Source organism: Ictalurus furcatus, chromosome 29 (assembly GCF_023375685.1).
Source record: "Ictalurus furcatus strain D&B chromosome 29, Billie_1.0, whole genome shotgun sequence".
Lineage (NCBI taxonomy): Eukaryota > Metazoa > Chordata > Actinopteri > Siluriformes > Ictaluridae > Ictalurus > Ictalurus furcatus.
The window spans coordinates 11,593-37,500 of record NC_071283.1 but is presented as its reverse complement, the minus strand read 5'-3'; the positions used below and the strand labels follow the sequence as shown (position 1 = coordinate 37,500).

Here is a 25,908-nt window from a genome sequence, read left to right as displayed (position 1 = left end):
TGATGTTCTGGGTAATGTTCTGCTGGGAAACCTTGGGTCCTGCATTCACGTGGATGTTACTTTGACACGTACCACCTACCTAAGCACTGATCCAGACCAAGTTCATGGTGTTCACTAATGTCAGTGGCCTCTTTCAGCAGGATAACGCTCCCTGACACACTGCACACATTGCTCAGGAACGGTTTGAGGAACATGACAGAGTTCAAGGTGTTCACTCGACCTCCAATTTCCATCTCTGGGTCATGCCGGACAAAGTCCGATCCATGGAGGCCCCGCCTCACAACTTACAGGACTTAAAGGATCTGCTGCTAATGTCTTGGTGCCAGATCCCACAGCACACCGTCAGAGGTCTTGTGGAGTCCATGCCTCGACAGGTCAGAGCTGTTTTGAAAGGACAAGTGGGACTTACACGATATTAGGCAGGTGGTTTTAATGTTATGGCTGACCAGTATATATGCTGTGAAATGAGTGAAAGCTTAATTACGAATGTTTTCATTAATTATTTGTACATTTAGTGATGCTGCAGTGACTGTGAGCTGTATTTGCTGCTGTCGTTCACTATCTCAGCCCTGCCACCTCACTGCATACCACTCCCCTACACCAGTGCGTGTGTGTGTTACCTTGCGGGTTATCCGGGCACAGTTGGCTGCAAAAATCCCAGAAGTGGTAGAAGTCGAGTGGCATACGTAGACTGTACAAATGCTCCACCTCCTCTCTCACCTGCTCAGGTACTGATGATTCCACCTTCTGATTAGATCCTGCCTCTGGCTCCACCTCTTCAGGCCGTGCCCGCTTGGTCTGTCTGTTCACCTGCTCCAAAAATGGAAACGCACATTAACACACCAGGAACAGGTGTGCATATGAATATTAAATACTTGCATCTCCATGGGATTTCTCGCTGCCTACTTAAGGACCCTCCTCCTTAATGGAACACTGAGAGCATGCTGAAGTGTACACTACTGGATTTATTATAAATCCGAAAACCTTTGATTATTCATGAATTTGTAAATTCATGAGCGTCATGAAGTCCCGCCCTCTGTAAAATCACGAACTCCATTCATTCATGTTGCTGAATCGATTCGTTCAAATGAGCCGTTTCAGAAGAATAAACGGTTGAGGAATCATTACTGAAATAAGTACTGAATAAATATTTAATTCGAAACAGTACTGAACTGTATTTAAGCCCGTGAGAGTTAATAAGAGAACTGAGAGTAAATGCAGAAACGAATCATTAACGTTATAAGCAAACCGGAAGTGCAGAACAGTAACTTGGCCAACATTACATTCCTTATCGGAAAATATTAGATGGTTTTTAGATTAAACTAAAGAAACCTGCTAAAAACCATTACTGTGCATCAGCTCTGTGCTTTTTTTATTCACCTGTGCTGCAGATTTGGATTTTCTTTTCCCGCGCCCCGCCATGTTTCTCTCCTTTCTCTGTACGCAGCCTTCACTGACGTCACGACGTAAACCGTGCTAGTAGCCAATAGCAGAAGGCAGATCTACTTCCGGTTCCTTTAGTTCGGCTTTTTTTTTTGTAAAAATACAAAAATAAACGATATTATTATTAAATTATATATATATATAATTATATATATATATATATATATATATATATATATATATATATATATATATATATATATTATTATTATTATTCCCTCTCAGATAACAGCGCACCAGTAGATTGACCTTTTTTTTTTTAATTGCCCTTTTCAGGAATATCTTATTCACAGCATATTTTAAGCAAAATATATGCCAGTTTTACCGAAGATTAGACTGTTTTCCAGAGACTGTAAAGAATTATTACTATTTATGTAAAGAACAATAATAAAGCTGATAAGACATCTTTGTTGTTGAAAAAGATCATTGATATAGCAGCTATATGACTTTGACTTGGTGAAAGAGGTATAATTTTGTGATAAACGTTTATTTTTGGATGCATGTCTTTTGTGTTTTTGTATTCCCCTCTTGAAGAGAAAAAAAAGACAGCGCATCGAAAACAAACCGGAAATGAGACCAACACACAGTTCAGTTTTCCGGTTTCACCACACGGTGGCAGCACTGCATCAGCTGTATATATTCCTTATTTTAAATAATGAATTATTAAAATTGTATCTAATATTACAGTATTTACAACAGAACTGATGTCTATACTAATAGTATAGCAGAATTTCTTTGATCAGACTATGATTTAAACATGATTATTATGTAATCCATCAGGTCCAATCAAAAGTTAAAATAATCAGAGTGATAAGAAATGTTTTAATCCATCAAAGGACTAATAATGACTTTGAAATATTTTTCAGTCATGAATAGAGAGAGTGACAATGTATAATTTGTATGTGTGTGTGTGTGTGTGTGTGTGTGTGTGTGTGTGTGTGTGTGTTATGCAATAGACCACACTTCCTGCATGGAGTGCACACCATTTATATTCATCCAGACTGGAGCGGATGTGAGAACAGGAATGTAACTGTCATACAGATGAGCATAGTGTGTGATCAGCATGTGTTTGTACGTTATTACTGATGCGTGGGAACTCTGTGTTTGCACAAGCATTTGTGTACACTCTGGTGTGTGTGTGTGTGTGTGTGTGTGTGTGTGTGTGTGTGTGTGTGTCATTCAGGGTGTTTTCCCACAGTGGAATTAGTTTTAGGGTGTGATGAGGAAGTATGCTTAATAAACACTACTAATGATATAAAAAGTAAATACTTGAAATAATATACATTGTAAATACGGTTAATATACTAAATAAATGTAATAAAGTCAGGGTGTGATCTGTATTAAAGTTAAAGTTAAATTGATAATTGTGTTTGTGTATTTAAGGTGGATGTCATATCTATGTCAATAACATTACCATATAATACCTTTATGACCGTTCCACTGAAAATGATTTATATAAGATGCTAATAATACAGGAAATGTTATTTTGTCTTATAAAACAAGATCTTCTTTTTCTCCTCCTGCAGTCAAACTCTGTCACTTTGTGACCTGTGATTTCCCCATCAACTCTGCGTCCATGATCATCTCCATGTCCCCGTCACCTCCATGTCCCCATCACCTCCATGTCCCCCTCACCTCCATGTCCCCATCACCTCCATGTCCCCGTCACCTCCATGTCCCCTTCACCTCTATGTCCATGATCACCACCATGTCCCCGTCACCTCCATGTCCCCATCACCTCCATGTCCCCCTCACCTCCATGTCCCCCTCACCTCCATGTCCATGATCACCTCCATGTCCCCGTCACCTCCATGTCCCCATCACCTCCCTGTTCATGATCACCTCCATGTCTCTATCACTTCCATGTCCCCATCACCTCCCTGTTCATGATCACCTCCATGTCCCCATCACTTCCATGTCCCCATCACCTCCATGTCCATGATCACCTCCCTGTTCATGATCACCTCCATGTCCCCGTCACTTCCATGTCCCCATCACCTCCATGTCCCCAGCACCTCCATGTCCATGATTACCTCCGTGTCCCCATCACCTCCCTGTTCATGATCACTTCCATGTCCCCGTCACTTCCATGTCCCCGTCACCTCCATGTCCCCATCACCTCCATGTCCCCCTCACCTCCATGTCCCCCTCACCTCCATGTCCATGATCACCTCCATGTCCCCGTCACCTCCATGTCCCCATCACCTCCCTGTTCATGATCACCTCCATGTCTCTATCACTTCCATGTCCCCATCACCTCCCTGTTCATGATCACCTCCATGTCCCCAGCACCTCCATGTCCATGATCACCTCCATGTCCCCATCACCTCCATGTCCATGATCACCTCCATGTCCCCGTCACTTCCATGTCCCCGTCACCTCCATGTCCCCGTCACCTCCATGTCCCTGTCACTTCCATGTCCCCAGCACCTCCATGTCCATGATCACCTCCATGTCCCCAGCACCTCCATGTCCATGATCACCTCCATGTCCCCGTCACTTCCATGTCCCCGTCACCTCCATGTCCCCATCACCTCCATGTCCATGATCACCTCCATGTCCCCGTCACTTCCATGTCCCCGTCACCTCCATGTCCCCGTCACCTCCATGTCCATGATCACCTCCATGTCCCTGCCACTTCCATGTCCCCATCACCTCCATGTCCTCGTCACTTCCATGTCCCCATCACCTCCATGTCCATGATCACCTCCATGTCCCTGTCACTTCCATGTCCCCATCACCTCCATGTCCTCATCACTTCCATGTCCCCATCACCTCAATGTCCATGATCACCTCCATGTCCCTGTCACTTCCATATCCCCGATCACCCGTCATTCTCAGAATTCCAGCCTCTAACATCTCCAACCGCTAACCTCCAAACCTGGATCCTTCAGCTTGTCATTTCCTTCCTGCACACACACACACACACACAGATTTGCATATAATCAGGATGGCTGAGTTGAAGGTGATGATTTCATCGCTGTGATCAGAAAATTTTGTGTCATCACAAACTTCCCTCACCACAGAGTTGCGCAATACACAATGACACACACACACACACACACACACACACAGGGCTATAAAAACTGCGCGCCAGCCTCAACACTCTCATATGCTCACACACTCTTACTTTCTCTCACACACCTGATACAGATAGCAGAGGACACGCCTACAACTGAGATTTAGTGTGAGTGTTAGAATTAGCATTAGCAATAACATTTTTGAGTTTTTAAACATGAACTGCAGGACGGTTTTTGTCTTTGTGCTCCTGGCCTTCATCACCTTGACAGCAGGTAATGCTCACACACACACACACACACACACACACACACACACACACACACACACACAGTAACTCCACAGCTTTAATATCCATATCACTGGAGTTAATGTACACTGTAATTTGGGATGCGGGATGTAATTGCTCACACTGTCATGGTGTTTATGATGTTACTGATGTGTGTGTGTGTGTGTGTGTGTGTTACAGGAATGAGTGTTGAGCCACGGTGTCGCTGTAGTGGGGTTGAGAGTCGCCGTGTTGGGAAACTGATCGAGCATGTTGAACTTTTTCCTCCCAACCCACACTGCACACACACTGAGATCATGTGAGTCTCCTCACCTACACACTAATCATGTGTTAATGATTGAGTATAAACAATAATTTCTGTGTGTGTGTGTGTGTGTGTATCAGAGCCACACTTAAGGGCAGCAGTCAGCAGATCTGTCTGGACACTAAAGCACCATGGGTAGTAAAGGTGATTGCGAAGATCATGGCAAAGTAAGTTTCTCTCTCTCTCTCTCTCTCTCTCTCTCTCACACACACACACACACACACACACACACACACATACACACATACATGCACACACTCACACAGACACTTTAATTTACAGCAATATTTCAAATGGTATTTGAGGCACTGTGTTAATTTGTGCTTGTTTTGTGTTTTGTAGCCATTCGCCCTGAACCCTACAAGTCTAACCTGCACTATGTTGAGTGTGTGTGTATGTGTGTGTGTGTGTGTGTGTGTGTATGTATGCGTGTGTGTGTATGTGTGTGTGTATGTTTAATTGTCTGAATTAATATGTGCTATTTATTTTTATATTTAAATATTTGTCATCATTTATTGTCATGTGAATTTTTCTATTAAAAATGAATCAGAAATACACTCTGTGTCTGACGGCTCTGTTGTGATGTGATGAGTTCATTATTTTAACTTAAGATCTTAATATCATTATTATAATTATAGAATAATGATCCAGGCTATAACCTGTTTGTTACTATTATAAAAATTCAACAAACCTGTGAACACTCTTAAAAATAAAGGTTCTTTAATGTTTTTTTGGGTTTTTTTAAATAGCACCATAGGTTCTGCAAGAACCTTCTTCTAGTCAAGAACCATTTTTCATTCTATAGGGCTCTTGAGTTGAGCTGTATGGTTCTTTGGAAATTAAAGAAGTTCTTTATGTTTCATTATAGGTTCTTCAGATCAGTGTATTGGTTCTTCAAAGTATCATCTCTTAACAGGTTCCTTAAAGCACTAACTAAGGTTTTTTTTAAGAGAACTTATGATAACATGGACCCATTGGGCACTGTTGTGAAGAACCATTTGCAGGTTCTTTAAAGCAGTGGTTCTCAAAATGGGGGCCACCAGATGGCACCAGAGGGGGCTGCATAGAAATTCTAGAACTTAAAAAATTATAATAATAATAAATAAATAAATAAATAAAATCAGTTTTACCTGTATGTAAGTAAGGATTGTCAACCTTTGAACTATGATGTACATAAAAATGAGAAATATGAACAGAGGCAAAATGTAGTCCTTAGCAGCAGTAAAGTGATATCAGTGACCTTAGAAATATTGCAACATGCCCAAACGTGACAGAAACATGTGAAGAGGTTGTCCATAAGTGTCCGTGAGATGTCAGTGAGACCACTTTATTCAAGATCCTGATGGCCTGCAGGTAGATACTGTTCTTCAGTCTGAAGGTTCTGGATTGAATGCTGTGGTACCGTCTGGTAAACAGTCTGTCTACTGGGTGACTGCGGTCTGTGGTGATTTTGTGAGCTTTCCTCAGACATCATGTGGGGAAAATGTCTTGTAAGGCTGGAAGTTTATTGCCAATAATGAGTTCAACTGCTCTCACAACTCTCTATAGGGCCTTGCAGTCACGGAGACAGACAATCATGCACCCAGTCAGGATGCTCTCAATGGTGCATTTGTAGTAGTTGCTTAGGATTTTGGGGGGACACCAAACTTCCTGAGCCTTCACAGGAAATAGATTTGCTGATGAGCAGATTTCAACACTGTCTAAGTGTGAAGGGACCAGGTCAGGTGGTCAGTGAGGTGCACACCAAGGAACGTGATACTCCTAATTCTTTCCACAGCAGCTCCACCGATGTATAAAGGGGCGTGGACATCCTCCTGCAGCCTCCTGTAGTCCACGATGATCTCCTTAGTTTTTCTGATGTTGAGCCACAAATTGCTGTCATTGCACCACTCTGAGGCAAATGTGCCTCCTCGGTTGCCTATGCACCACCTGTGAGCACGTTTGTCAACCAACATCTTTGTTTACTTTTGGTTGGTGAGCTAAAGGCACATCATCCACTTCACATAGAAAAATGGGTGTTAACTGTAGTGGTAAGTTGTCCTTTAGTTTCAGAAGTTCCTCTTGTCCTTCCACAGGGACATAATACACAATACAGATGTAAAAGGTAAAGACATAAAATAAATGTAAAATAAGCAATAAATAGAATAAACAAGTAGTAAAGATGTAAAATAAACAAAAAATAAAAATAATGATGATGCAAGATGATGGAGCACTGAAAAACTGTGACAGTCGCTTCAGGTGCCAAAAAGACGCCATTAAAAATGGAAACTAAATCTGACAGCGATGGGATTATAATAATATTTTCAGCAGGCGAGGTAACAGCTCAGGGGCATGGCTTTGGTGAACCACCAAAATAAGTTTTCTTTTAGCTCAGATCTCGCGCGGCTCATGATGTGGTTACAGTCAGAGTCCACACTCACAACTGATTTTTTTACATTTATGACACTGTTCTTTCCCTATGGACATTTTCATTTGAGTTATATTAAGTTGACGTGAAGTGACACCTACTGTTGAAAGTTGGTATTACATGTAAAATTGATGGAGTCCTTAACTTATGTCATAAATGTGCACCTAGTTTCAGCATGGCGGGGAAAGAGCATGTGGTCATGGCTGCTGTTGTTCTTTGAGTTCAGTTGGTTTTGAAGGCATTGTGGTTTTATCCATACCAGAGACACAGTAAAGACACTAAATTATTTCTTTTGTTTGTTGTCTTTGGAGGCATTAACTGACTGTTGACTCGAGCAAGGCGTTTGAGGCAGAGAGCAGAACAGACACAAAGTGCTTGGTTTCCTGGTTTTTGTATTTTTGGGTTTTGCCCTTGTATTGCTGTTTGCTGATCTCCTGACCTTTTGCCTGTTCCTGGTTACGAACTTTGCTTCACATTTTTGGTCTGTTTGCTAGTTTCTAAATAAATTCTAAACTGCATTTGCATCTGACCCCATCGCATAACACAGTATATTTATATAAAATGTTCTACATTTTATCAGCACTGTTATTTTGAATGTGTACACTTTTACAGAATTGCTAATGATTATTTATTCTTCTTTTAGCTCTGAAATAATTTCATGCACAGAAGTTCAACATTTACACCATAGATTTACCCTGAAAACTGTGCATGAAGAAGAAACTAAGCCTGAGGACCTGCAGACTACTACAGTATCAAGCAGAGGCTGCACTGCCAGGGAATGATAGTGAGGATGAGATTGAGTGATCAGGAAGTTGGCTTCCAACCCTACCTGGAAAAAGTGAGAATGAGGAAGATGATGGTGAATAACGAGTTAGAGTGACATGCACGACTGATGATTAAACAATGCATTTGTAACAATTTACATTGTTATGTATTGCAGCTAGTTCCATAGGATTGTTTCAGTTCTTGGTTGTGCAAATTGATGTGTTAAAAATAATTTTTTTTTTTCTATTGAAAACATCCATTATTTCAATATGTCACATTATGGTACAATGTTGCCTTGAGGTAACAAACTCCAAAATCCCTCAAAATTAAATAATTTGAAAAGAGATATTCATTATGTTTAAGTATTTTGTTTTAAGAAAGAAAACAACAGCAACAACAACAAAAAACACAAAAAAATGTTAGAAAACATTTCATGTAATGGTATCATAACGACCCTCCTGAAAAAAACCCCAATTGAAACCATTACAGAAATTCTAACGGTTTTCCCTACAAATAGCATTAAAACCACTAACAAATGTGTTTTGGGCCATATTCTATTATGATTTAATGGTTTGTATTGGTTTCCACTAGACATAAACATGTCACCGATAGAACCCAACACATTACCAGTAGAGACCCACAAGGACCATTATAGTTTCCATTAAAAACAATACAATTCCCATTATAACAATTAAAACCATTAGAATTTCTGTAATGGTCCCTAAATAGGGACGTACCATACAGGGTTACGATTATTCTCCAGATTATTAAATCATAATTTCTGTTTGAATTTTCTCCGATTGTGTTGCTTATAGCCTATTTATAATCCACACGGTTCTCTGAAGGATTTTTGACCGCGTGCGTGTGTGCACTTCCCCGAATTATAACGTGTTGGTATGAAGACATCACGGCGCGTGCATCGGGGAGTGAGGTGTGGGGCAGTCGCTGTGTCAATCTGATGTATAGAATAAAATCTAGATGGAACAGTGTTAATAAATTAAAAAATATATAAATATTGATTATAATTGATCATATTTATAATAAAATATATATTTTGTTGATGTTCCTTTTCATATTCAGGTTACTGACTGCCTTAGCTCGTGTTAATTGCTTACATGCATGTATTTAAAAATATTTTAAAAAGTTATTAATGCTCAGCCAATCAGATGATAGAAACTGTGATTGACAGGCTGATTCTCCAATGAGCCCAGTCCTGCCCAGTTCCGCTGCACGCGTCCTTAGTTTTCTCACCGTGAGAGTGAGTGGAGCTGCGCGCGCACTGACTGAACTTCACCGGAACGCGCACGTGCGTGAGTCTGCTGTTTGTTGTTTGTTTTAAACTTTGTTGCTTAAATCAACTTTAAAACAGCAGACAGTCGCTTGTGCTATTTATTTGGATATGTTGTATACATATGTGGATGTAAATGTGTGTGTGTGTGTGTGTGTGTAAAGAGGAAATGACTGTAACAATGTAACAGATATTTCCTGTTAGTGTCCAGTCAGATGGACGTCTCTAATCCTGCTCCTGGAAAGCAGATTGCGAGCCCTGATGGACCCTCTTTACCCCCTCTGACACCCCCTCCTCTCCCTAAAGACTCCTCCCACTCACCTGCTTCCACTGCCACACCCTGCCATGGAAAGGTGCGCCAAGGGCGGGGCTTTGCAGTAGTGGCGAAGCGAGTGATTCAGGAAGAGAGGAAGAGGAAGGAGGAGGAGAAGGATAGGGTAGAGCAGGAAGGTGAGATGATTACAGATGCGAACGTGTGTGTGCACACACACACACACACACACACACATAATGACTAAGGTTTACACAGGTATTTGTGACTAAAACACACCCGAAATTCATAATAGTTTGTGTGTGTCTTTTAGAGGATGCAGCTGAAGAAGAAGTGAGCTTTGAGGAGCTTCTAGAGAAAGCTAAAGCAGGAGATCCTAAAGCCCAAAGCAGTGTGAGTGCTGTGTGTGAGTGCTGTGTGTGTGTGTGTGTGTGTGTGTGTGTGTGTGTGTGTGTGTGTGTGTGTGTGTGTAGGAGCTATGAGACACACAGATCGTCTTCCACAGAGCTGAATATAGATGCACACTGACAGGACACCCCACCCCCTCTTCCCAGTGCACACACGCATAGCATGTGTTTCAGCATACAGACATAACTCTCTCTCTCTCTCTCACACACACACATTGTTATGTTATAGCACGTATATGGTATGTTAATTCTGTAATGTAAGAATTGTATGTGTGTTGTGTGGATATTGTATGACACTTGTTGCAGTGTGTGTGTGTGTGTGTGTGGTTGTGTGTGTTGTATGAGATTAGGAAATTTTAATTTGATCCCCTGTATTTTTTCCTGGCAGCCAAACTGAGCAGGACATGCTGGGTAATGCAGTGTTTACTTTAATGTTTACTGAAGTTTATATTTACATTTATGTTTATGATTACTTTAATGTTAATGTTTGTGTTTATTCACTCTGAGCACTGAGAGAATCTGTAATGATTCATTACCTGAAAGACGAGAGAGTAAAGTCAGTAATAAAACAGGACAAACTAAAACCAGAGCAGTGATGTAATTCTCTGCTTTTCTCTCGTTTGAACTTCTTGTTCATTATTTACTGGACTTTTGTATTTTTATGGAATTAATTGTGCCAAAATTATTGAACAAAAATGTAAACTGGTCTTCAAATAAACAGCATTCTTTATTAACAGTTTTCTAAGCTTCCTTCCATGCTAATCATGGTTTATTAATGCACTGTCAGAGTTTTCATTTACACTTCGCAAGTTTACGTCCACCATTGGCTACTGAGATTTGGATTGACATCATGAGTGTCCAGTTGAGGATGACGACGATGGTGACGCCCCGTGCGAACTAATATACTGACTTAGTAAGTAATTTCCACTGCAAAGTACAAACACTATAACTATACAGAGAACTGCATCCAGAACACGCTCTAATATTCACACCACTGAAGTCTTTACATCCAGGTCAGGGAGCTGTCAATCAAAATAAGTCCCGCCCACACGAGAGATTTGTGCCAGAATGGCGAACGTAAACTTGCGAAGTGTAAATGAAAACTCTGACAGTGCATTAATAAATGATTAGCAAAAAGGAAGCTTAGAAAACTGTTAATAAAGAATGCTGTTTATTTGAAGGCCAGGTTACATTTTTGCCCCTGAGGTCATGGTTTTCAGTTTCAAAGTGTTTTTCTTCTTTCTCATTGTATATTTTTGTTTATTTACTGAAAAGTTATGTTCAATACTTTTGGCACAATTAATTCCATAAATATACAAAAGTCCTGTAAATAATGAACAAGAAGTCCAAATGAGAGACAAGCAGAGAACCTGATTCCTGTCTGAAGGAGTTCTGAGTTCTGATTAGTGCAGAACAATACAGTGTGCGTTTACAGAACTGAACGAGCACACACTAAGAGTCAGAGTTTTTTAAAAAATTGCTGTGTGTGTGTGTGCGTGTGTAGTTGGGTAAATACTATCTGAAGTTAGGGGCAGACGTTGAGGCTGATGTAAATAACCAAGTGGCTGTGGAATGGCTGGTGAGAGCAGCAAAACAGGGACGAAGAGATGCAGCAAAACTACTACAACAGTGTTGGATCAAAAAAAGAGGTACACATTTACGTTTTTATCACTATCTTTGACTAAACACTAACTCTAGCTGAAGGCACCTTCTCTTCATTCCTCCAGCTTACTCTGGTTTGACCTTGATTGACATTTCATCTCTGATCCCTGATCCCACAGGCATCACTCCACAGAATGAAGCTGAGGTGCGTTCTCTGTCCAGAGAGAGCAAGTTTGAGCAAGCGGTTCGACGAGCAGCGATGACGATGTATTGGAAGTTAAACCCAGACAGGAAGGAGAAAATGGACAAGAGAGAAATATTGCAGAATGTGAGTCAGGTCAACAGTGAAGCAGGTAAATTTCACAGGAATCATTTCTGTTTGTTGTCTTTAAGTGGAAAAAGCAGATGATTGCATAAAAATCTTTGACCCATTCTTGATTAACAGGCTGAGGTGTGAGGAAAGTGAGGAGTGTGATGTGAGAATTTGAGTCAGGAGTGCACTGTGGGTCAGGAGTGTGATGCGCTGCGGGTCAGGAGTGTGATGCGCTGCGGGTCAGGAGTGCGCTGAGGGTCAGGAGTATGATGCGCTGCGGGTCAGGAATGCGCTGCGGATCTGGAGTGTGATGCGCTGTGGGTCAGGAGTGTTCTGCGGGTCAGGAGTGTGCTGTGAGCTTAGCTATGAAGCTCCAGGTTAAACACTCTGTAGATTCTGATTTAAATTTACACAAAATATAGAAAGTGAGGTTTTATGATTTAAATGTACAATGTAAAGTCAAAAGTATTTAGACATCTAATCATCACACCTGTGTGAGCTTGTTGAACATCCCATTCTAAAACCATGGGAATTAATAGAGAGGTGCCTCCCCGTTGCTATAACGGCCTCCTTCCTTCTGGGAAGGCTTTCTACAAGGATTTGGGGTGTGTCTGTGAGACTTCAAACAAAAGAGCATTAGTGAGGTCAGGCACTGATGTTGGATAAGAAGTTCTGGCACCCAATCGAGGTCAGTGCTCTGTGCAGGTCATTAGAGATCCTCCACTACAAACTCATGAAACCATGTTTTCATGGAACAAGAAAAGTTCTTCCCCAAACTGTTACCACACAGTTAGAAGTGTGCAGTTATGTATTTGTATGCTTTAACATTAACATTATCATCAACATTAACATTCACAGGAACTACAAGGCCCAATCCCTGAAAAACAGTCCCAGCTCATTACCCCTCCTCCACTAAACTTTATTATTGGCATTATGTATACCAGTAGGTAACGTTCTCCTGGCATCTGCAAAACCCAGATTCTTTTATCTGACTGCCAGATAGTGAAGCGTGATTCATCACTCCAGATAACACATCTCCACTGTTTTCACAGAGAACATCAGCTAAATGAGCTGAATAATTAGGAGCAGTGTCCACATACTTTTGGCCATATAGTGCATTTCAGTGCTTCACTTGCATACATGCGAGGAAAAAACAGAAAGAATGGCATGAAGCTTAAAATAAAGGCAGAGCTTTGGCTGTTGTAGAGTAAATGCTTTTTAAACTATTTTTTACTGAAGTTCATTAGCTAGCTGCATTAGTTATCTTGGATAGAGTAGGATTGCTGTGGAGAAAAGCAGGTTGTGTTTCAATTTAGAAAAGTCTTTCTGTATATAAGTAAGTGAAGTACTTTTTGTTTATGTATTTTGTGTTCTCCTCATTAGCTCCTCATTACCTGACTCTCTCTGCTTAAAATCAACATTCCTGTAATAAAGTGTTGGGGCCGTGTGTGTGGTCAGAAGTATAATTTCAGTTTTGTCTATGGTTATTGTCATCTAACAGGTGGTGTGTGTAGTGGTGCTTCAGGCATCCAGACACAGAGAAAACTTTTGGAGACAATGGTGGCCAGTGAGCGTAAGTGTGTTTGTATTTTGGGTGTGTGTTTTGTTTATTAAAAAAGGTTTTAACAGAAATATATAAAATACTCATTCATAAAACAGCTAATTTAAACACTGAGTGTACAGTATATTTGTGTGTGTGTGTGTGTGTGTGTGTGTGTGTGTTGTGCAGCACACAGTCAGTATGTGGATGTGGAGGGGTTTGTGGAGATGACAAAAAAATACACAGAGAACATCACACAGAGTAAAGAGTCGAAGCAAGACACTGCGAGAGGAGGAGAGTGGGACTGGAACGATTTAACAACACTGGACAAGGCAGGAACACACACACACACAGTCTAGAATCATCTATGGCAGTGTGTGATATAACAATTAGTATAACATAATGTGGTGTAATGATGTAGTTTATTGATGTGTGTGTGCACAGAAGGGTGTGTGTCCTGTATCTCATAAGAAAAGTGTGTGGCCTGGCAGTCAGATGATGCTGGAAACGAAACGCAGCATGAAGAGAGCCATGGACATCAAATCCTATTTCCTGGTAAAACAGATTTCTTTTCTTATGAATCAGACCCACTTCCCTGGAAAACACATCTTACTCCCTGGTAATGTTAAAAAATCCATCCTTCTTAAAATCCTACTTTTTATTTTTAAGAATAAACTATTAAAACACCGTGTCAAAACAACTCTAAATCCTGCTTCATTCAACATATCAAAAAATAAGTTGTGTGTGTGGGTGTGTGTAGGGTCTGCAATATCCTCTCCTTCTGATCCTGGATGTAAAGGAGCACCTGGTGGACTGGGCATCTCGTGCAGGTGTTCAGTGGCTGAGCACCGTCATACCGACTCAACACGTTAATGCACTCGTCTTCTTCTTCATCATTTCTAACCTAAGTGTTGATCTGTTCTTCTTCTTCATCCCTCTCCTTACGTTCTACCTGGCTTTCATCTCCATGGCAATCTGCACTCTGCGGGTGTTTCGTAGCAGTAAATGCTGGCAGAATTTTAGTGCTTTAGCAGCTCTCCTGAGGCATTTTGATCCTGAGCTAGACGTTGAGTCTCACTTTGGCTGGAGTCAGCTGGAACAATACCTTTACTTCCTGGTTTCTGTGTGTTTTGTGATCTTCAGTTTCCCATTGGCTGATAAGCGCTGGATCCCATGCTCAGAGCTCTGCACGGTGGCCATGTTCTTCACAGCTCTAAGTTATGCCTCTCTGACCCCAGCAGCGGCGTTGTACACACGCAGAGCATTTGTCATCGAGGTAGCCTCATCCCTCTGTGCCCTAACGACTCGCCTTCCTGAGGAATTTAAGACGCTGCGTCTTTTAGGCCAAACATATGCAACAGTGCCAATCGGCGAGTTGGTGGTGCTTACAATTAGCCTGCCATGCCTGCTTTATGTCTACCTTTTCTACCTGTTCTTTAGGTGAGAAAATTCCTCTTGCTTCTGTTACTGCAGTGTATCAATATAAAATTATACAAATCAATTGATATCTCATGTCTGTGTGCAGTTAAATGAAATAACTCACAAAGATATTAATACCTGACTGTGTGTTCCTCTTCAGCATGGCCCGGATGCATGGATTCAGAGGGACGTACTGCTTCCTGGTTCCATACCTAGTGTGTTTTATGTGGTTGGAGTTTGCAGTGGTTCTCCTGCAGAACTCCACTCTGATTGGTCTGATTCGCACTTGTGTTGCATACTTCCTCTTTCTGTTCGCTCTGCCTGTGCTGGCGCTGGGACTGGGGGCCATGTTAATGATCCAGCTGGTAAAGTGGTTTGTGGAACTGGAGATAACAAAGATGTTGGTGACGTTAGCGGTGTGTGTGGTTCCCGTTACACTCCGTCTGTGGACTCGCTTCAGTCTATCGATTCTGAACGTGCTGAGCTCCATCACACACCGTGGCCCTGTCAAACTCATCCTGTTGTGTTTGTGCTGTGTTTTTTTGGTGTGTTTGGGTTATGTGTACAGTGCAGAGGGGCTGAAGGTGTATAACTCCACACTGACGTGGGAGCAGTACGGCACATTGTGCGGCCCCTCAGCATGGAAACAACACGGCATCACACGCACTCAGATCCTCTGCAGTCACCTGGAGGGACACAGAGTCACATGGAGCGGAAGGTTTCAGGGTGTCCGCGTGGCCGAGACAGAGAACGGAGCTCAGTCCCTTATCAACTTACTGCCTGTGTTCATAGGTGATTGGCTGCGCTGCCTCTATGGTGATGAATATCCGTCCTGTGAGGGGCAGAATGTTAGCAATTCTTTACAGGAACAAACAAGTGTAAATGCATCAGTTCTCTTCCAGCAGCGAGAGGAAGATGAACTCTGCCGCATCAAACCTGTAGCAAAACACCGCTGCCATGTTAAACGCTTTGATAAATACCGCTTTGAAGTAACAGTGCGCCATCCAGTGGGTGGAGCTGAGATTCAAGATACTGACAGTGACATCATCCTCCTTGCAAGCCACGAGTTTAAGCAGGTATTGCTGATCCTAGATGAGGGCAGCATGGTGGAGTTTAGCACCAAGTTGGAGGGGAAACTGGGATCCAAACTACCGAGACTGGAGCTGAAAGCAATTCACTGTCTGAACTGCAGATCGTCACTGCTGCCTGAAGGACGGCAAGTCAAAATCGAACGCAACTGGAGGAAGAGCTTGCAAGCGGCCATCAAATTCGCCTTCGACTTCTTCTTCTCCCCCTTGCTCTCAGCCAGGTTCAAGGTGTGAGGTAGAGGAATGTAGTAGTGAGTGAATGTTAGGGAACAAATTCATGGAATGTTCCAGTACTGAAAAGGAAAAAGCAGAAGTGTTGTTTATTGCGCTTTACAGTGCCGATGCTTGATGTGAAAAAATAAAGCTCATATCAGCACCAAGCGAAGGTGAGAAAATGTATGTGTAAAGTTTCTAAGTTTCTTTACATGTACGATATGGTGTCCTACAAGGTTCTGCTTTAGGTCACCTTTATATCCAGAACCATTCGACAGTATTCTCAAATATGTCGGCCTTTAATTCAGTGCTGAAGATATTTCAGTTCAGCCGAATTCAGCAGCATAATTGAAGACTAAAAGACATAAAAGCTCGGATAAACTTAAAATTTTTCTCTAAATTCTCTTAAAAACAGAAACTGATGTTCTGCAGTGAAGTTGTTGATTTTATTATGAAACCAAAAGGTACAGTCAAGGACAGCAGTGTGAATCTGCATGTTGGTTTATTACTAGATCTTAAAGAGAAAGAGAAAGTAAATTCTCTGAAATGGCATCTTATTTTGGATTTTAGAAATGTAAAAGTTTTTTAAAAAATTCTTTTAAAATCTTTTTGTGTGTATGGCTTTGCATGAGTTCATAGTGTGTGTTTATTAAAATTCCAGTGAAACAAATATTAAGGGATTATGTGTGTTATCTGGGATACTGTGTGTGTGTGTGTGTGTGTGTGTGTGTGTGTGTGTGTACTGCTGTAATCCCTCCACCTGTGAGTCATTTATTAAAACACAGCACCACTGGTGTAGAGCAATGATCATAATATCATTACTGTTTATATTTATTTACATTCTATTTTAGATTTTTATTTCGTCAATAATATTAGAATATGGTTCTGTGTTATTTTATATACACATGAGAAACACAGGATAAACATGCGTGTGTGTGTGTGTGTGTGACAAGTGAGAGAGACAGAGAAAGAGAGCGAGAGAATAGAGATGTTTTGTGCAGTTGGTTATTAACAGCTGTGAAGCTCAGTGAAGTGTTAATTACTAGTGTAGTGTTATTGTGAGGTTAGTGATAATTTAGTGTTAATGCTGATGTAGTACTAGTGTTACTGTGGGTGTTATTCTAGTGTTAGTGTAGCATTAGTGTAGTGTTTTATTAGTCTAGTGTTAGTGTAGTGTTGGTGTAATGTTAGTAAGGTTGGTGTGATGGTGTAGTGTTAGTGTTGAGGTAGTGTAGAAAAGCTAGTGTAGTGTTAGTGCACTGTTAGTATGAATTTAGTTAGTGTGAGGTTTGGTTTTGGTGTAGTGTTGTTGATGTGTTGGGGTTAGTGATGGTGTAGTGTTAGTGTAATGTTAGATTCAATAAGCTTAGTGTTGTGTTGGTGTAGTCTTAATGTTATCATAGTGTTGGTGGTGTGTTAAAGTTAGTGTGTTAATGTTTGTGTAGTGTTAGTGCAGTGTTGATATAGGTATGGTGTCGGTAGTGGTGGTGTTGTATTAAAGTTAGTGTAGCGTTAATTTTGTTGGTGACAAAATTCATTGTTGGTGAATTTTAATGGTGTAAAGTTGGTGTTATGTTCATGTTCGTGTGGTGTTAATGTAGTGTTTATAGTAAACAAGGTTAATTAAATGATTAGTGTTAGTTAAATGAGGTTTTGACCAATTGCCTGTTACAGGAAGTAGACGTGTGTGTGTGTATGATAGTGTGTTTACGTATTTAACTTGTGTGTGTGTGTATTCGGCTTGTGTGTATGAGAGTATGTGTACATATTTAGCTTGTGTTTGTGTGTGTATGTGTATTCAGCTTGTGTGTATGATATTGTGTGTGAGATAATGTGTGTCTGCACCTGCTAATGTGTAAGAAGATGCATGATGGGATTGGTTTAGGAAGAACATGATAGGAAGACGTTTTAGACTACAGCTGTAACCATGACAACCAGGTAACATCAGTCGTGTGATGGTGAACACTGACTCTCCCCTGCAGCCCACAAGTCTACAAGCCCCGCCCACTGAAAATGTCACATCTGCTCATAAGGTTTATCCTCCTTCCCCTCCCCTTTTCACAAGCACTGTGTCCTCTGTTTCTCTCTGTGCCTCTGTGATTTTGGCTGACAGACAGTCACACAGCAGAAGCACATTGTTCCTCATCTGTCCAATGAAAGTAGTGTATGTGAGGTTTCACTGCGTGTAGTTGTGTCAGATACACCCCATGGTCTCTACCTACACACAGATAGAGAGAACGTTGTGTGTGTGTGTCACTGGTTCTCTGGGGTTACTCTGTCCTGGAAGATGTAAAGGTTGTTGGAGGCAGCAATGGCAATGATATTCTCAGCCGGGTGCCATGCCATGTGAAGGATCTTTTTGCGGAAGTCCAGACTGTCCACTCCTACATCCCCACGGCGACGACGCCCCCCGGTGTACACACGCCGTGTCCGTAACACTGCACGAGGTTTACTGCTTTCACGCCACGCCTCAAGTGTCACACCCCGCCCCGAGTCCCGGTCAAACATACGGAAAAAACTGTTATATGCTCCAGTCATGATCACACTGAGAGACAGACAAAGAGAGAGACAGATATCAAACAAAATTCAACTTCAGATCAAATTCAGTTACAGATTCTGGCCTGCGCTCAGAGACTTCAGTCCATTACATTACATTATATTTACAGCATTTGGCAGACTCCCTCATCCAGAGTGACTATATATCTCATTTATACAACTGAGCAGTTGAGGGTTAAGGGCCTTGCTCAAGGGCCCAGCAGGGGTAGCTTGTTAATGATCATGATGATATGTGTCTTTATCACATATGCATATGCATAGTGAAATTCTTTTCTTCACATACCCCAGCATGTCAGGAAGCTGGGGTCAGAGCGCAGGGTATCAGCCATGATACGGCGCCCCTGGTGCAGAGAGGTTTAAGGGCCTTGCTCAAGGGGCTCAAGGGCTCAAGGGCCCAACAATGACAGCTTGGCAGTGCTTGGGCTTGAACCCCGACCTTCCGATCAGTAACCCAGAGCCTTAACTGTCAAGCCACCGCTTGGCACCTGGTGGTGCTGGGAACTGAACTGATGACCTTCCCCTCAGAAGTCCAATGTCTTAACCACTGAGATACCACTTCCAATAGGCCAAATCTTATAATAGTGTTTACTCTGGGAAAGTTACCTGTCTGTGCTGTTCCACACACACTCGAACTTGTCAAAGATGCAGTCATTCTCATAGAGCGAGCAGAGCTTACTGCGGAGGTACTCATGAACCTGAAAACACACACACACACACACACATACACACAATCAGTTCACTGCAGTGTCTGGCATTATAATATGCCAGATAATATAATATAATCTGTCCGATGTAGTGTCACCGCAATTCACTGAGGACACAACGTCTAACCTGGTGTGTGTTCAGTGAGGACACTGTAGCTTTCACCTGGTGTGTGTTTAATGAGGACACTGTAGCTATCACCTGGTGTCTGTTCAGTGAGGACACTGTAGCTATCACCTGGTGTGTGTTCAGTGAGGACACTGTAGCTATCACCTGGTGTCTGTTAAGTGAGGACACTGTAGCTATCACCTGGTGTGTGTTCAGTGAGGACACTGTAGCGATCACCTGGTGTCTGTTCAGTGAGGACACTGTAGCTATCACCTGGTGTGTGTTCAGTGAGGACACTGTAGCGATCACCTGGTGTGTGTTTAATGAGGACACTGTAGCTATCACCTGGTGTCTGTTCAGTGAGGACACTGTAGCTATCACCTGGTGTGTGTTCAGTGAGGACACTGTAGCGATCACCTGGTGTGTGTTTAATGAGGACACTGTAGCTATCACCTGGTGTCTGTTCAGTGAGGACACTGTAGCTATCACCTGGTGTGTGTTTAATGAGGACACTGTAGCTATCACCTGGTGTGTGTTCAGTGAGGACACTGTAGCTATCACCTGGTGTGTGTTCAGTGAGGACACTGTAGCTATCACCTGGTGTGTGTTCAATGAGGACACTGTAGCGATCACCTGGTGTGTGTTTAATGAGAACACTGTAGCTATCACCTGGTGTGTGTTTGGTAAGGACACTGTATCATATAGTGTGTGTTTAGTGAGCACACTGTCTCACCTGGTGTGTGTTTATTGAGCACACTGTATCACCTGGTATGTCTCTACTGGTCCTTTCTCCATGTTTAGGTCCCACACTTTCACCGTGAGGTAGTCTCGTGTTAGCAGATAACGTCCACTGTGGCTGAACTTCACGTCAGAGACTGAGGAAATGATCTCAGAGAAGAACGAGCGGTTCCCTGGATCTTCAGGCTCTTCAAAAACTGTACAGATCAATATATATTCAGTCCCAAAGTCAAACCCAAAACTCAAATATGACCTGCAGGATGATAAGAGCTCTACTCTTGCAGATATTTTTAAAAAAATTTAAAAATGTGATTTGTGGTCAGCCTACCCATAATGCACTTCTACATTTTCATTATATTAGAAGCTACTTCATGGCTGGAATGAAAAATGCTGTGCTCGCTTATTTGAGATTCGTTGTGTGTGTGTGTGTGTGTGTGTGTTCACTCTTGGCATGTGTATCACACAGGGCAGATGTCCTCATGTCACACAGGCGGATCGTTCCTTTACTGCTGCTGTAGATGAACAGGTGACAGTGCTGCGGGTGAAACTCGGCTGCTGTAATCACCTCTGTCAGGTCCTCCATGTTCACTGGTTTAATGTCCACAATGTCTCATTAAAGAGTAAAGGATCAAACATCAGTTAGAATGCTAATGCTTAGCTAATGCAACTAATACAAATGCACTTAAGGCTAGCACAACTAATTGAATCACAATGCTGTTTTTCTACACACACACACACACACACACACATATGAGGATACTAAAGCTGCGATCGGTGATGTCTAGGTGCCACATGTTGATTCTGAGGTCATCAGCTGACAGGTACATTTCCCCATCACTGCTCACTGATATGGAATTGATGTGATAGGTGTGGCCATTTGCAAAGACCCGCCTAGGACGCACCTCTACCATCAAATCAGTGGGCTTCAGTACTGGGACCTGGACCAATCAGAAGACTGGATTAATAAACACCAAGACCAGAGGTGATTATAGAATGTGTAGAAACAGGGTTATTGTTGATGATAAACAGAAGAGCAGCATTATAGTGCCTCAGTAATGCAACATAAACATGTTTATTTCGGCCATGTCACAGCCATGAGCACATCATTAACCCTAAACACACAGGGTGTGGGTTATTGTTACAGGGGACTCAGAAGCTCAGTAAAATATTGTACAAGATTCTGCACTTTCATGTTGTAATATTCTCTGATAAATATGATGAAGCCATAAACACACCCGTAGTGATGTGATGGTGGAAATGTCCTTCATTCGTCCTTCTTCATCTTTCAGGTTGTATCCTTCTGGACGTCTGTCCCTCTGACTCACCTTCCACAGCTTTATTGTCTTATCTGTTAGCCATTAAACATTGACATTTGTTATTAGTTTTGTGGATCTTTTATTGCACATGTTAGATTTAACACATTAGATCCACTTCACACATATTATGATAATGTGACTAGACTCCATACATGTACTCTTAAAAATGAAGGTTCTTCAGTGGTTCTTTACAACACCATAGGTTCGGCAAAGAACCTTCTTCTTGTCAAGAACCATTTTTCATTGTATTGGGTTCTTGAGTTGACGTATGGTTCTTTTAAGAATTTAAGAAGTTCTTTATGGTTCATTATAGGTTCTTCAGAGCAGTGTATTGGTTCTTCTAGGTATCATCCCTTAACAGGTTAAAGTGAAACCTATAAAGTTCTCTGGAAAAGTTTCTACTGGCAGGCATCGCTCTTAAGAACCTTACTTTAGTTCTTTAAAGCACTAACTAAGGTTTTTTTTTGTTTGTTTGTTTTTTTTTAAGAGAACTTATGATAACATGGTTCCTTGTGGCACTACTGTGAAGAACCATTTGTAGATTCTTTAAAGCACCAGTAAATAGATGGTTCTCTGAAGAACTTGTGTGTAAAATATACTTTGTGCAATTTAAAAGGTTCTCCTATATCATTAGGCTGAAAACCCTTATTTGTTTCTATTTGGAACCTTTATTTTTAAGAGTGTGAAACTAATTTCCAAAAGCTTAGCCTAATTGGAGGAAGGTGTAATTCTGTTCTGTCTGATTTGACAGTGTCACTTGTTCACCATTGGTGGAAAGAAGGAAGTGGGCGGCGTTCTGTTGAGGCAGCCAGCGAATCTTATTGATCTTCTCCTCAATTTCTAAACTCTTCAGGTAATCAAAGTCTGGCTCATGGCTCTGAAATGTGCTGTAGACATTATATTCACCCGCCTCTCCCAGCTCCTCCTTATCTCCTTTACTCTGTCAACAACAACAACAAAAAAAAACGCACACACAAAAACACACACACACACACACACACACACACACACACAGTTTGTGTGCTGGCCCATCCATTGTCTTCCAGTGGGGAATTTTTCAGAGCTGTAAAGTCATTATTGGTTTTCTATACTTTTGCGTGCTACTTCTTAAGCAGTGATGTTTAATCCCAATAAATAGTTTTGTCCCACATCTCTGTCCGGAAGATGATAGTCACTACACAACACTACACTACACACTACACTCAACTAAGGGTCAGCTGAGCCCTGTTTCCTCCTGTGTTTTCCACTAGTATCTCTCTAGTAGTTAATCAATTTCCATCATTAACAATGTCATTGTCAGGTATTAACAGCATTTCGATATCAGAGAGTATTTACAGATCACTAGGGCATTATTTATGCATACTTAGTCTCGAGCCTGGTTGTTTTGTTAGAAAAAAAACATAAATTATTGGGCAGTTTAATATTAATTTTGAGAATACACAAGGTCCTTTGAAAAGTGTTTGTGTGTGTCCACATTATAGTGGACAGACCCTTGATATAATACTGACATTTGTAAAACATAGTCACACCACTTAAAATGATCTCAGATCACAGATCTTATTTTGTTTACAGTGTGTTTTAGTCATTATGTCACAGCTCGGTCTGATCAGAACTCAAATTCCCAGGATGCAATGCTCACTTAGGCACGCATGCGCTCCCCATCCCCGGAGTTCTGATCAGACACACCTGGCACCAATCACACACTAGTACTTAGAGAAGACATCCACCTAGAATCGGCGCGAAGTATACGCTCAGTAGCCTAGTTTGCTGCGTTACCAAGCCGATCTAGTTCGTTGTTTCTTGTGATCCTCGACCCTTGCTTTCTGTCTCGACTACGCTTTCTGGATATCCCCATTTGTATTGTTCGCCCGATCGCTTGACCCTTGCCTACTCTACGACTACGCTTCTTGAACTTCCCGATCCTACGCTGTTCACCCGCCTCCCGCTCCTGCTTCCGTACCGTCTCGAGGTTGGTGACACATTATAAATGCTCCTTGGTTGTGCTGCCCAAGCTCAGTGCAGGTTTTTTACACCATAAATATTGATCATAATACTCTTTTACATAGACTAAAAATGTTGTTGAATTTGGGGAATGGCTCTTTCCTGCCTCAGTTCTTAATTGACTGTTATCAGTTCGTAGATGTAAATGGTGATGTCTCTAAAGTTTGGTAATACACAAGGCTCTGTACTAGGTTCACCGCTCTTTTCTCTATATATGCTATCTCTGGGAGCAAATACTACTAATGACCTATTCGCACTATAAGCACTGAATGGTCTTGCACAGTACCTGAGCGAACATTTGGTTGCTCACACCTGCTTCAATCAAAGGTGATGGATCTTTATTAGGATGTAAAATAATGAAGATTACAGCAGGGGACAGAGCTTTTTCCTATACCCCCCCAATTATAGATCAACTTTTGGGACTCAGACACAATCTCAGTCTTTAAATCATTTCTATTAGGTAATCCAGAATGAGATGGCTTCCAGTTTGTGTCTGGTCTCTCGCAAGGTTTCTTCCTCATGTCAACTTCTTGTTGTTCATTAGGGATCTAAATCTATATCTGGATTTCTGTAAAGTTGTATTATGAAAATGTGTATTGTTAACAGTAGACATATGAATAAAATTCCATGAAGTCTTGACACCTAAGCTTTGAGCCCTGACCTCAGTCTCTCTCTGGAAGATGACCACTCGTCCCCCTTTGTCTCCAGTGGCCAGCAGATCCCCTGTGTGATTGAACTCCACAGTGGAAATGACATCAGCTGTAGGAAAAATAGATAAACAGAGTGAACTTTAATATGTTTCATTGGGTTTAACACTTACTGTACAAAAGAATATATTTTCTAAGTAAATTAAAATATTATTCTATAGCAGGTTGCTATTTTTTTTGTCAGTTTTGTATGTTTGCAGTTTTTCCGAAGCTCAGTTCACATGGTCTTTAAAAGTCTGGCAGAATCTCTTGCTCAAATATTTTACAGCAGCCTCACTGTTACAGGCAAAGGATACATCTGAAAAATTTACATCAAATTGAGCAAAGGAATCTTATGTTTTCTCTTAAACTGGAGTCATTAAGTTAAGTTTTTTTTTTTAAATAACCCAAATATTAACCCAAAATAATCACAGTAATAATACAATAAACTACAATACAATATAATATATAATAATTCCAAGTGCAAATAAAGAGTGTTTCATTTTCCTTTTAGTGTAAAATATTTACTCTCTGTTTAATAATCATAGGATCTGCTGAGTCAGCACTTCAGAGTGTATGCTGATGTGTGTTTGAGATTTGTGTGTAGGTGTTTGTACCTGGACTGTAGCACTCCCTGACTCTGGGTGGTGAGCTGTGTTTTGTGTGTGTGTGTGTTAAGTTTGTGAATGTATAATGTGTGTGAATGTGTACACACCCTCAGTGACGTAGTCTCGGAGGAAGCTGTGGTTGATCTTGGGACTCTCGTCCTCACCCATGGGCAGCGGCTGTTTGTGCGTCTGTGCCCGTCCAGTGAAGAGCTGTCCAATCAGCAGTGTCCTGGCGCTTTGAGGCTCTACCCATTCTGCTGCGGCCTAATGGAGTGGCCTGCTGCACAGCATCCTGGGATATGAAAAGCCTTCTTCAGGCAGAAATGGCTCAGCAAAGCCTCAAGCAGCAAGAATTGATATGCCTCGCTCCTTAAGTGTGTATGAGGATTCAGAGTCCAACTATCATACACACACACTCAACATACACACTACCAACAAATGCAGCACTGTTTGGCAACAACAATCCAAGAAACATAGTAGTGCACGCCAGTGAAGTGTCCGTATATATGTGTGTTCCTGATTTGCTGTAGTCGCTTTTCTCAGTGGGTGTGGCGATCCTTCACGAGGAAAACCGGAAAGCAGGATGAATGTAGGAGAAAAGGATGAATGAAGGAGAGCAGGATGATAGGAGCATAATCCTACCTTACAGCCTGTGTGTGTGTGAGAGAGAGTGAACGGAAATGGAGAAGAGAGAGCTGGAAAAAATAGGGGGAGGGAGAAAGGGCCAAACAGGGAGAAAGAGAGAGAGAGCGAGGGAGAAGATGTGGCTGCCTGTCTTTCTGCTGAGCATCTGCACAGCATCACCATGCCACTGCAGCCTCCTCCC

General features: G+C 41.6%; 4 protein-coding genes across 5 annotated transcripts in view; 2 read left to right on the top strand and 2 right to left on the bottom strand.

Annotated features, from left to right (window-relative positions):
• The window catches only part of LOC128604250 (histone PARylation factor 1), a 4,494-nt gene extending 3,045 nt beyond the window's left edge, over window positions 1-1,449 (bottom strand). Inside the window, exons 1-2 of the mRNA XM_053619234.1 lie at window positions 1,381-1,449; window positions 621-810 (exon numbers count right to left, since the gene is read on the bottom strand). Coding sequence (XP_053475209.1) covers window positions 621-810; window positions 1,381-1,422 — 232 coding nt within the window. The 5' untranslated portion in view covers window positions 1,423-1,449. The remainder of the gene's footprint in view (window positions 1-620; window positions 811-1,380) is intronic.
• Window positions 1,450-4,490: 3,041 nt separating this feature from the next.
• On the top strand, window positions 4,491-5,611 carry cxcl8a (chemokine (C-X-C motif) ligand 8a). Its single transcript, XM_053619472.1, has 4 exons — window positions 4,491-4,736; window positions 4,931-5,048; window positions 5,135-5,221; window positions 5,397-5,611. The coding sequence occupies exons 1-4, from the start codon at window positions 4,679-4,681 to the stop codon at window positions 5,407-5,409; spliced, it is 276 nt and encodes a 91-aa protein (XP_053475447.1). The 5' UTR covers window positions 4,491-4,678; the 3' UTR covers window positions 5,410-5,611.
• A 3,617-nt stretch (window positions 5,612-9,228) lies between these two features.
• wfs1a (Wolfram syndrome 1a (wolframin)) lies at window positions 9,229-17,079 on the top strand. 2 transcript variants are annotated; one of them, XM_053619470.1, is made up of 10 exons: window positions 9,229-9,536; window positions 9,719-9,964; window positions 10,099-10,178; window positions 11,697-11,841; window positions 11,974-12,147; window positions 13,609-13,680; window positions 13,837-13,979; window positions 14,092-14,202; window positions 14,408-15,087; window positions 15,227-17,079. In XM_053619470.1, the coding sequence occupies exons 1-10, from the start codon at window positions 9,428-9,430 to the stop codon at window positions 16,386-16,388; spliced, it is 2,922 nt and encodes a 973-aa protein (XP_053475445.1). In that variant the 5' UTR covers window positions 9,229-9,427; the 3' UTR covers window positions 16,389-17,079. The 2 variants fall into 2 exon arrangements, with proteins under 2 accessions (XP_053475445.1, XP_053475446.1); XM_053619471.1 differs by having other exon boundaries at window positions 9,482-9,532.
• A 580-nt stretch (window positions 17,080-17,659) lies between these two features.
• On the bottom strand, window positions 17,660-25,702 carry ppp2r2ca (protein phosphatase 2, regulatory subunit B, gamma a). Its single transcript, XM_053619590.1, has 9 exons — window positions 25,190-25,702; window positions 24,450-24,547; window positions 22,553-22,727; window positions 21,707-21,819; window positions 21,232-21,409; window positions 20,916-21,080; window positions 20,499-20,668; window positions 19,527-19,618; window positions 17,660-18,912 (listed from the first exon to the last, which is right to left on the bottom strand). The coding sequence occupies exons 1-9, from the start codon at window positions 25,248-25,250 to the stop codon at window positions 18,621-18,623; spliced, it is 1,344 nt and encodes a 447-aa protein (XP_053475565.1). The 5' UTR covers window positions 25,251-25,702; the 3' UTR covers window positions 17,660-18,620.
• Between the last annotated feature and the right edge of the window lie 206 nt (window positions 25,703-25,908).

Excerpts from the sequence above, each read along its gene's own strand:
- cxcl8a (XM_053619472.1), top strand. The coding sequence starts at position 4,679 with ATGAACTGCAGGACGGTTTTTGTCTTTGTGCTCCTGGCCTTCATCACC. Across the intron at positions 4,737-4,930 it reads CTTCATCACCTTGACAGCAG|GAATGAGTGTTGAGCCACGG; the intron begins GTAATGCTCACA and ends TGTGTGTTACAG. Across the intron at positions 5,049-5,134 it reads TGCACACACACTGAGATCAT|AGCCACACTTAAGGGCAGCA; the intron begins GTGAGTCTCCTC and ends TGTGTGTATCAG.
- wfs1a (XM_053619470.1), top strand. The coding sequence starts at position 9,428 with ATGAGCCCAGTCCTGCCCAGTTCCGCTGCACGCGTCCTTAGTTTTCTC. Across the intron at positions 9,537-9,718 it reads TCACCGGAACGCGCACGTGC|TGTCCAGTCAGATGGACGTC; the intron begins GTGAGTCTGCTG and ends ATTTCCTGTTAG. Across the intron at positions 12,148-13,608 it reads TCAGGTCAACAGTGAAGCAG|GTGGTGTGTGTAGTGGTGCT; the intron begins GTAAATTTCACA and ends GTCATCTAACAG.
- ppp2r2ca (XM_053619590.1), bottom strand. The coding sequence starts at position 25,250 with ATGGGTGAGGACGAGAGTCCCAAGATCAACCACAGCTTCCTCCGAGAC. Across the intron at positions 21,410-21,706 it reads CCACCATCACATCACTACGG|GTCCCAGTACTGAAGCCCAC; the intron begins GTGTGTTTATGG and ends TGATTGGTCCAG. Across the intron at positions 20,669-20,915 it reads GTGTGATACACATGCCAAGA|TTTTTGAAGAGCCTGAAGAT; the intron begins GTGAACACACAC and ends TGATCTGTACAG.